Consider the following 11,772-nt stretch of genomic DNA (forward strand, 5'->3'; position numbering starts at 1 on the left):
AAAAAAATTATTAAAATTTGAAAAAAATTACTATTTTTGGAGAGCGAAAATGCAAGGATAGCTAAAATTTAAAGATTTCAAAACGTTGACGTAGCTCTTAAAAATGCTGACGTGGCACTTGAAATATGTTGATGTGACAAAATTGAAAACCCAAATTTTAGAAACTTCATTGGAAATGCTCTTAGGATATTATTTTGTAATGATTTTTTCTTATGCCCCTTGATTTGAGCCATTTATATATTTTTTTGGGACACTGCGCCACCCCTTAATTGAGATCGTGGTTCCCCCTGTGGATGGTGGTAGGAGTCTATCCAATATAGATAAATGTCTGGTATCTTAAGAAACCAACCCTATGAAAAGAACTGATATTCATAAATGACTGAACCTAAAAAGAGAAGAAAAAGGAAAGATATTGTGTCTCTGACTCTCAGGTTGTGATGCATGCATTTAAGTACAAAAGATAATCACCAGAAATAAGTACATAATATCAATCCAACAGACCAAATATAAGTTAAATATCCAAAAACATGGAATGAAAGGACCTATATAGACAATATCAAATTAAGTACCCAACAAAAGTTTATGGAACCGGTGTTTATCGTCTGCATAATGAAAACAGTTTCATATCAATCTGCTAAGCATTTGAAGTAACTAGAATGTACTGCATTGAGAACAAAAAGGAACATAATACCAAATTCACACTTTCCAGCACCAAATAAATAGTGTGTTTTCAATAGAATTTCCTAAATCTACCCCATTCCGAAAAATGAAAAAGAATGAAAGAAGACAATTCAACCTCAAGCAATTTCAAAGACCGTGTCATAAATGAAATAAACACATTGTTGACAATGAAACTATATGCTCCAAAGATAAACAACTATGCTTTCCAAATATAAAAGAACATATAATATCTTACCATCCAATGACTACAAATTAACCTCTGGAAAATAACTTCAGAATTTTTTTTTTGGTAAATCATTTTCAATCAGTTGGGAGTAAAATGATTTACATGAAAAATGATTTCCTAACCTTGAACTAGTCTTCCAAACACTGGAAAATGAGAAAAATTATTTCCGAAAAATATTTTACGGTGAAACAAACGGAGCCTAAAGGTAAAATGTAACCAGCCTATACAGATAAATATAACAGTACACCAACAAAAGTTTCTCATCTATCAAATAAAAAGAGATAAATTGATTTAGGAAAGGAAAAAAAAGAGAGATCAATTGTCTGGTTCCATGAATATGTTCCTGAGCTTGGTCCATTTTTGTTGGGCGGATGACAGTGAGCTCTCTGCAGTTTTCTTCTCGGTCTCAAGGGTTGAGATCTCTTCAAGAACAGAGGATCTAGACCGTTCTATATTAACCATCTTCCCATGCAGTTGTTTGACCACTTTCTCAGCACTCATCTTCTTCTCAGAGATCTTTGCCAGTTCAGCCTGCAGACGCTCAACCTCTTGTTGAAGCTTGCCCTCCTTCGAGATCAAGTCCTTGTGAAAACCCCTCTGCATTTGGAATGTGAAAGCATTTATCTTTACTTGCTCAACCAATGACTTCTTTGTTCCTTCCTTTTCTGCCATTTTTTCCTCGACCTTCTTCAAAGAATGGCTGGAAGTCTGGTAAGTTTTGATAAGTGTTGAAAACTCAACCTTAAAAGTGTTCAACTCTGCTAGCTGGTCTGGAGTAAGGTCACAGCACTCTAACAAGACACATATTGATTCTGTAAGGTGGACATAAAAATCAGGAATTTCTGATAGCTCCAGAGATAGCATCTTTATGAAGAATGTTTTGACTTCATCAATTGATTGAGGAGTGGAAGCTGCGACTGATCCATCACTAGTGTCAAAGGGTGCATCAGTCTTTACTATTGACACCAACTTGGAGATATAGGCATCCATGTCATCAAATGAAGATGACTCAAGAGGAGAACCCATTGGAGAACCCCTTAGCAACTCAACTTCCTACAAAGATTACAATAACAAATCTTTTTAGAAACTGACTCTCAGATCAAAAAAATATTAATAATAAATGAATAAAATTAACTTAATTAAATACAAAAACATTGTTGATTGAGACCGGAGAAAAGCTGCTGATCGGATCTTGGGGCAGAGAAGAATTAACTGTTGATTCCTTTTCAACAATAGGAGTGGTTGGGGGGACCGAAGTCTTCATCGCTTCGGTTGCTGATTTACTGGAAGGAGGGGGGCCCGAGGTATCAGTCTGAGGCAGGATTGTATTGGTACCAAAAGCAGTCAGTCTAATCCTCCCTTTGATATCCCCTTGAGAAGAAGACTTGGGAGTTTCACCTTTGCCCGAGGCAGTCTTTGCCGCCTCAACCTCAAGCTCAACTGAACAGAAGCCGGGAATATCAACTTCAACTATGCATTTATCGTTCACAATATAACCACTATCACGGTCATACAGTTCGCTAAGAGGCACGAATGAACTCGCACCCCATTCACTTTCTTTTGCATTGAGTTGAAAGTCTGCATATATAATGAAAACAATCGCAACTATCACCAATAAGGTCAAAGGCTGTAGGCTACAACTAACCTCAACACCCAGGCGCACGCCTATATTGTCAGTATATAAAACATATAAACTAGTAGAGCTATGGTCTTGAAAATGGAGTGCCGACTAGTAGAGCTATAGTTTTGAAAGTGGAGTGCCAAGGAAAGGATTGAAAAGAAATTGAATTTAAGATTGGAGAAAAACTTTGCAGGGGCAACCTTAATTTAGATGGCATTCTCAGCCCTGCATAGTGCATACAAAGAAGTAAAGATATAATTTGCACAAAAAATTATCCATTTAACATTAGCAGCATCAACCCATATCAACTTGTGATTGCATTTCATTACAGACAATTTATGCATTAACCATATAAAAGACTTCTGAGAAAGCGGCAGGATTGAGATTCTTGCTATCTGTCTGAGTGACAGTTAATTATCTGTAATTAACGATGCCTTATTCTGACTTATTTCCCCTCCTTCTTTGGTATCCTTACTTTGTAAAGAAGGTTGAGTATCTTTCTGACTCACGTAAAGTTGATTCCTTAATAAATTTTGATTAATTTTGTTGAAAATTAAAAGATCATTTAATAGGTTAATGTATTAGTAATTATTTTTCTATACATCCTGCACCATCATGAGGAAAGAAAAAATCAATCCACAACATCTTTTCTAATTAAAGCTTCCACACCTGTGGCATTCAATAAGAGATTGATACTACTGGTACAACTTTTTTCGCCTATTTGACATTGTTTTGTTATTTGATATGCTATGTGCCCTCGTACTTGGTACCTCAGAAGCAAAGACAATTTAAAGAGGAGCCTTATTTGTGTTAGACATGTTAGATAAATCCATAATAAAAAAAACTTATTAATTTCAGATTCACGGCTGACACTAATTACCTCTTGATAACATGTGACCAGTGAACCTCCAACATTAGCTTATAACTTTTTATAGCATGGAAACAAAGTACAAGTGTAAGGAGAACTCAAAATTAAAGGTTTATAAAATATTAAGAACAAGTTTGAACATAATTAAAGGCAAAAATTAAAATATAGGCAAATTTATTATATGGGTGAGATCAAGTTAGTGTCCTCACGATTCTGTGAGTACCACATAGATATACATATTTACATGTACAGAGGAAGATATACAGTTGTACCTTGTTCTTGCTATGATTTTGTCGATGCAACATGGGTGAGTATTGATTATTGTGACCCATAAGTACCAAAAGTCATGTTACAGTTACTCGATATTTGATTTACCCATATTGAAGTAATGTTTGTTTCATATAATATTAATGTCATATATTAAATATATATGTGATGATTTGTTATCATTGATTGTTATAACCCATAAGTGAAAATTTCAAATTACAGTGGTATAAATGAGATTTACCTATCATAACCTGATATATATTAGTAGGGGTAAAAGTTATATAACTTAAAATGGGGAACACAAATGCAACTAAGGGCCTGTTTGGTGTCTGTTCCCATCTGTGGTGTAATGCTCCAAGCCCGCTACAATAGCCCATTTTTAGAACAAAACATGTTTGGGCCGGATTGTATTATTTTCAACAGTACCAGAACACTTTCAAAATTTGGGCCAAAACTTGGAACAAAAAAAAAACTTGTTTTGGCTTGTTCCACAAACTTTTTTAGGGCAAATCATTTCAGCCTCCCAATCGCCTCCATCACTATTCTCGTTCTCAACTCTGAACTTGCCCTAGTCTCTCTCTCTCTCTCTCTCTGCAACTGCAAACTACAAAATCTACAAGGATCAAAAGTCCTGCCTCCATCTCTATTCTCGTTCTCAACTCTAAACTTGCCCTAGTCTCTCTGTCTCTCTCTCTCTCTCTGCAACTGCAAACTACAATATCTACAAGGATCAGAAGTCCCGCCTCCATCTCTATTCTCTCTCTCTCTCTGCAACTACAAACTACAAAATCTACACGGATCAGAAGCCCCGCCTCCATCTCTATTCTCGTTCTCAACTCTGAACTTTGTTACATACCAAATTTCCCCCAACCCAAATTCGATCCCTTCCAAACAACCACCAAAACCAAATTTCCCCAAATCCCACCAATTCAAAATATTGTGTATTTCAAAATTTTGGATTTATGCTATGTTTTATCTAATTACTCTCATCTACAGAGCCGATTTTTCATAACCCATTTATGATTGGGTTAATTCCACCTACACCCCCTGACCTTTGACCATATCCCACTTACACCCCCTCTAAGTTTCAATATTCCACGCACACCCCTTAACCTTTGACCAAACGTACCAAGTTACCCCCCGCCGTTAAGTAATAGACGGCTAGTGTTGATGTCAGGAGTAAGAAATGAGTGCAAGGTGAATTTTGCCCTTCACAATGTCTGAAATGACATTTTTAACCTCATAGAGTATTGCAGAGTTACAAAACTACCCTTGTGACAAGAACAACAATATATCATACGCTTCATATATTCTCTGACTCTCTCACACACATATATTCATTGTACACACAACTGAGTCACTCTCTAATCTGGCGTTGATAAGCTTCACCAAGGGTCTCTCTCTAATATTCACTGTACACACACGCTCCAACTCGAGGACATTACGAGGGTCAAGTTCAACGGCGATAATGAACTTGCCTGCGTTGATGAGCTTCTTGGTGAGATTTTCGATACCGGGACCGATCTCGAGGATGACATCGGAGCACGAGATAAGGATGCCCTTCTATTCTTCGTCGCCTTGTGATCCTCCACGTGAACCCAAAGCGGCGGCAAGTTCGCGAGCGACAGTGGTTAGGAGGTCGAATCCTTCAATCATGTTTTCGATTAGGCGGTCCGACCTTGGCGATTTTGATTCTTTGGAGTCATCAACTGGACCGGTTCCTGTGAGGAACAATTTACTTACATACGGTGAGAAAAGGCTTCTGGTTTGGGTATTGGCCGTTTGGGTTTGAAGTTGGAGTTTTTTGGGGCAAATATGGTGAGAAATGGCGAGATTGAACTGACAGACGATGAAACTTCCAACTCTCGCCTTCGTTGTTAAAGATCCCGTTGCCAGAGAAGATGGGTTTTTCAACTTTTTCTCACTCTCTCTCTTTCATGTTTTTTTCCTCGACCAGATAAAAACAAGAAGTTTCCTCAGTGGTTTGCTCAAGAAAATTTCAGGCGCCGCAAATCCCGATCTTGGGGAATGAAGCAGTCTGTGGTGCACCATCGGTAGCCAGCAATCTTTCAGTGATATCAAGGACTCTGATGATGAAATCCGTTTCAAAATGACTCCAACAGTAAGAATTCAAAGATTCAATCATTTTGTAATAGCACAGATGCACCATTGGAAAACGCCGGGGAAGTTTCAGCTCTCGCCGTCAGTGTTGAAGATGCCGTCGCCGGAGAAGATGGGTTCATCACTTGATACCCAGGTTCTGGGCTGTTTGCTAGAAACTATATCAAATATGCAAGGTTTCAGAGGGGAAAACAAATAGCTCGATTTATGGGTCCTTTCACTCATCATCCTAATGGAAGAAAAGCTAGAGGATTTTAGTGCTTTAAAGTCCTCATTTCTATTTGTGATGAGCTTGAGAAGATTAGTTTTTTGTGATACAAAGAGAGTGTGTAGTCACCGTCGTAACGCTGGACAAGAATGAGGTAAGCCAGATCAAAGGCCATGGCGGCGAAGTTCATAGCTAACTCGATCCAGTTCAGTTCGGCGAAGCTTCGCGGTTTGTTCACTGCATGTTAGTGGTCTTGCGACGAAGGATGGCGGCTGTGATAAGAACCAGCAAACTGTCCTTGCAATTGAACGGCGTGCGGGAAGGACTGAAGCTTGAACGGCGGTGTGTCCTTGCAATTGAACGGTGGGCAGCGAACTATCCTTGCAATTGAACGGTGGGCAATAAGGAGAACGGCTCAGCTGTGATAAGAACCATCTTTTTCTGTGGTTGCTGTTTGTGTATTCTATTGGTGGCATAGTTTCTTCGTTGCCGGCAACAACGAAGAAGAAAGGAAAAAAAGAAAAAGAAAAAAGAAATATATATATATATGTATATATATATAGAGTTTATGTATGTATATATGTGTGAGGGTGTTAAACTCTTTTCCTTTAAGTTATAAATTTTAATATATAATTCAAGTGTAAAACAGTAAAATCACACATTTCCGTTGGTAAGCTTGACGGTGGTTACTGATAGGGGGTGTAGGTGGAATTATGAAACGTAGAAGGGGTGTGTGTGGAATATAGGCAAACGTCAGGGGGTGTAGGTGGAATTAACCCTTTATGATTTCCCATAACTAAGCTCTGATTTAGTGTTTTGTAGAACAAATTGTTCAAAAAATCAAAACCCATATCTTTCAGTTTCCATGTTCCAGTTCTGGTTCGTCGTTCGCAAGCTTCAGCCGCTCTCTCAACTCTCAAGCTTGCCCCCTGTCTCTCTGCAACTGCTAACCTGTGTATGGGTTTTGTTTTAATTTTTTTTCTAAATCAACTAATCAAGCTCTGTAATTCTCTTGTTTTGCAAACTAATCAAGCTTAGTAATTAATTTATTTTAATCATCCAAAAAAAATGTAATTTCTATTCCAAAATTTTCACTCCAAATTTTCGTCCTAAACATGTTTTGTTCTCATTTCAGAACACCACATTACAAAACATTTGTTCAGTTCTAGGCTAAAACAAAACACTACAAAGCACAACACTTCCCAAACGGGCCCTAAGGATACATATTAAAATTTGAAAAAAAAAAAAAAAAAAAAAAAGAAAAAGTTAAAGGAAAGTAAAAGACATTACTTAATAAAAATAAAAAGGGAAAAAATGGAATGAAATAGAAAAAGAATAATAAAGAGAAAAAATGTTTTCAAACAAAGAAAGAAAGGAAACTGATTTTTTGTTTACTTAAACATCCCAATCAGATTTTACAAGACAATCATCCACATACACGCTTATCTAGTTCCACTGCTGGAGGGGAAGAGAACCGAAGACTCTACAGAATTACATACAATTAGAAACTCCTGCTTATAGCCATGCAATTCTCTTGAACACAAACTTTGAAATGTTTTTTTATAGCAGGGATGAAGAAAAAAATGTGCATGCTATCGCTATGGAATCATTGTCAACCATCATCTGATAATATTATTAGAACTATTTAAATGGCCTGCTAACAGAAAAAGTCTATCTCTTCCACCATTTTGTGGATCTCTTTTTGGGAAGTTAAATCAATATATCCTCTAGAAATTTTAAAACAGAATTTTGTAGATCCTAATTACACCTCTATAAAGAGTTATATATCACCCAAAATAGGTAAATGAATAATTATTATGGCACTAAGATGCCTCAAAATATAACGAGCAAATGACAACGCTAGTGTTTACCATATATGCAAACGTGGAATGTGAAATAGTAGTGTGGAATGTGAAATAGTAGTATGGAATGTGACATATGCTTCTAGGAATGTGACATAGTACTAAGAGGGGTCATGTCCCGCATGGATTCCGGACGGGGAAGAGATTGGTATTTATAGGTTGGTATACAGCACTACCCAATAATTTAAGATTTTGGGTTAGAGGGCAAGTGCTCGACCAATTATAAATGGTATCAGAGCCAGAGCTAGTCTTTGATCCAGTGTCATGCCAAGCGCCTGCCCAGTAATGTCCGGGTCTTGCCCTGAGTAGGCAAGGTAGTTCTACCGAAATAAGGGCATTGTGAGTTCGGGTGGCGGAGAGTGTTAGAGGGGTCTTGTCCCATACCGGATCCAGATGAGGAAGAGATTAGGTATGTATGAGAGGATATGGAATATTACCCAATAACTTAAGCTTTTGACTTAGAGGATAAGTGTCCGATCCATTACAACTATCCACTAATATATGTTACAATTTGGATCCTATGAGGATGAACAAAGGTTGTACTCAGTGCACAACGCTCCCACAGGTGGATGGCAGACAACCTTGACCCTATTTTTAGAGAGGCTGATTATGGTGCTTGAGCCCGTGCCACTACAGGGGGCAGATGAGCACTTTGTCATCACTTCAGGTCCAACATCTTTCCATGAGAATGAATATTTTTCACAATCTAATAAAAAATACATTTCATTATTTTTTAAAAAATAAAATTCTATAGATCGGAATATGAACAAATGAAATAAGAAAAATGTGTTACTTCTCAAAAGAAAAGAAGGAAATAAGGAAAAGGCTTCTTTCTATAAGCAACACTATGAATGAAGGAAGAAGAAGAAGGCATGACTGTAAAAAGCTAACACTATATTTATGAATTTATTTTAGTGCCAATGATTGTAAAAAAGATTCCAATCCAAGAAATTCACAGAATTAGAATTGTTATCTGTTACTATATCTGATTCACATTTTTTTACTTATCACATTTTTTATTTTTTTTAGTTACTTATAAAAAATATAAGAATAATAATAATAATAATAATAATAGGTTGTTTAGTTATGCAACATTTAGAGCATAAAACATAAAACCAGATTTTTAACCACCTAAACACCATTCAATACCCTAGCAACACTAAACCAAACCATCAAGAAGAGAACAATTCAGTTGACCATACATTGGTTTCATTTTTATTAATCCACTGCAAAAGCAGGTTCCAAATCGAGACCATTCTAAAAATATTCACAGTTCGCTTCGACACTATTTCATCGATTATGATAGAAAAGCGAAGTCATGTCAAATCTCTTGGGCTTCACATTTTTCTCTATGCAATATTGCTATGCATATTACGTATATATAGATGTATATAGTACACAGATACATATAATTCCAATTTTCCTTGAACTGAAAAAAATTTATTTCCTAGATAGGAACCTACTGAAGGTATTGTATTACATGGCATATAAACTGAATGAATAAAGACTATAAACTATACACATTAATAACTTACTTATCAAAATATAGATAGATAGATATATATATATACACAAATTAAAACTTGATGGATGTTTGTAATTACATAGATATTATAGATGTTTGTAAATTAAACTGCAGTAAAGAACACACCTTTCTTCCTTGTGTAGTTGCTATAAATCTGATTGATAACAGATAAGCTGAATTTTGATATTCTACCCCACCCATATTGCAAAGTTGTTGAATCCACAGGATCTAAATACATTGACAAATGGTTCGAATGGTTCCCCTTTGGAAATAGAAGCACCCGCCTTTTTCACATTTTTCACACAATGCAGACAAAAAATCTTAAATATGAACCATAACCATCAAAATTAAATCTAGGAGGAGGGTAGAGATAAAAATTACCATTTGTATCCTCCAACATAGAAACTTGGAGAGTATAGCTTCTTGTTCATCAGTCTCGAAAAGTTCTTAATCGTCCATGTGAACCGTGCGGATGGTACATCATCTTTCTTTCCTCTTTCTAGCAAAGAATTAAGAGAATTTTATAGCAAGAATCAAAACATCAGCACAAATTTGACAATAGCCATCAAATTAGTGACCGATATATATATATATATATATATATATATATATATATATATATATATATATATATTTCAATCTACCAAGGAAAACTTGACCTAGAAGTTGAGACTAAAGATACAAAGCCACACGACAAATGTAGACCTTTTGTTAGCAGTTTTTGCTTGTGCAACTGACAATGATTTCCGAAAAACAATAAAATCAAATCAAAACCCTAATTCAAAGCATATCTATTAGACACACAGACACATACTCACACACATATCTACATGACTTTGGATTAAATCAGTTCTAAACCTAAAATTTGAAAATTAGATTGAAGGCCGTACCTTCCATGGGTTGAGGGGTTATGCAGGAATGGGAATCAGAGACAATGATTTGAACACGAAAGTAAAAAGTGTTCTGAATTTAGAGGCAGGTCAATATTAGGCTGCAACATGGGCGGGTTGGGCTTGCAACTCAAGCCCAACCAGAGATAAAATGTTCAACCCTAACCTCATCTCTAACCCTTATTTAATCGGAGCCTAATCTATATAAAGATAATAATTTGAATATTATTTATATGATTCTTTTAAAATACAATAATATATATAGTGTGTGTATATATAAGTTGCACCTCTAGAAGTACAATTTGGACGGCCAACTCGATTTTTCGTAAGCCTAAAAATTCATTTTTACAATTAAAATTGAGCAGGAGTTGAAAAATATCAAGAATTTAATTAGGATGAAGTTTAGATTGAAGTGTCAACTATCCAAGGCAACCCAAACCTAAATTCTAATCTATTTAAATTTTTTTATTGTATATGATACTGAAACTATGATTATTTTTTTCTTTTTTAACTTCCTTTATTACCATCTTAATTTATATTTTATATAGTACTACCACTTTAGAGACTTAATTTATAAGGAATTTGTTTGTAATTTTTTAAAAAATAGTATTAAGTTTTTTTGAAAAAATTTGCTCTCAGGAGTATCATAATACGGAGAGATGAAGAAGGAAGGTGAAGGATGGTGGTTGTGGCGGTCATTGTGGATGGGGAGAGGGGGCGATGGTGGAAGTAGTGGCGGCAATGGTGGTGGGAGGAGGGGGCCGTCTTTGGGGCAGTGAGAGGAGGAAGAGAGATAAAAGAAGGATTGGACGAGAAAAAAAAAAAGCCGCATTTAAGCCGTATGTAATGAGCAAAATGGTCATTTGTCATTTTTAGATATTTTTTTTAAATTTTTTTAACCATATAATAATAAGGGTAGTCGAGTAAATTCACCTCAAAAAAGTCCAAATTTGTCCAAAGGGAGTTGTTGCAAAAAAAAATAATAAAAAATTGATAAACCTTTTCTCTACTTGTAATTAGGATAAAAAATTTACCTAAAAAATTTTAATCATCCAAATGATATTTTCCTTGAGTTGACAGATTTTGAGTTTTTAGACACCGTACTTCAAAATGTTGCATGTTGTTATGAGATGTTTGTCCACTAAGAATTACATTTGCAATATATTAATTAAATTTGTGACTTATTTAAAACTTGACTACTTCTCTTTCTTTTCTTTTTTTTTTTTTATTTTTTTTTTTCAGATTTAAACTTTGACTATCTGATATAATTAAATTTTAAAAGATACAAGAATATAACGGTTAATTTTTTTTAATTATTCTTTTTAAATTTCACATTATGATTAAAAACATAGTAAAAAATGTTTTAAAATAAAAAATAAAAATCTTACACTTTTAATAGTATATATATATATATATATATATATATATATCATCTTTTCTATGGTAACACCATATCCTATCACAGATGCTCATACGATTTGTAATATATGGCGCTAAAATAGC

The 11,772-nt window shown here is 35.3% G+C and overlaps 1 protein-coding gene across 3 annotated transcripts; it reads right to left on the minus strand.

Moving 5' to 3' along the window:
* Nucleotides 1-883: 883 nt before the first annotated feature.
* On the minus strand, nucleotides 884-10,350 carry LOC132311740 (uncharacterized). Of its 3 annotated transcripts, none has more exons than XM_059809810.1 (5): nucleotides 10,270-10,350; nucleotides 9,761-9,878; nucleotides 9,506-9,663; nucleotides 2,076-2,485; nucleotides 884-1,960 (listed from the first exon to the last, which is right to left on the minus strand). In XM_059809810.1, exons 1-5 carry the CDS (start codon nucleotides 10,274-10,276, stop codon nucleotides 1,223-1,225), a joined length of 1,431 nt encoding a protein of 476 aa, XP_059665793.1. In that variant the 5' UTR covers nucleotides 10,277-10,350; the 3' UTR covers nucleotides 884-1,222. The 3 variants fall into 3 exon arrangements, with proteins under 3 accessions (XP_059665793.1, XP_059665792.1, XP_059665794.1); XM_059809809.1 differs by having other exon boundaries at nucleotides 2,055-2,485; XM_059809811.1 differs by lacking the exon at nucleotides 9,506-9,663 and having other exon boundaries at nucleotides 2,055-2,485.
* Nucleotides 10,351-11,772: the final 1,422 nt, after the last annotated feature.

Source organism: Cornus florida, unplaced genomic scaffold, assembly GCF_030987335.1.
Source record: "Cornus florida cultivar Cherokee Brave unplaced genomic scaffold, ASM3098733v1 CherokeeBrave_3.0.0_Hap2_Chr06, whole genome shotgun sequence".
Taxonomy (NCBI): domain Eukaryota; kingdom Viridiplantae; phylum Streptophyta; class Magnoliopsida; order Cornales; family Cornaceae; genus Cornus; species Cornus florida.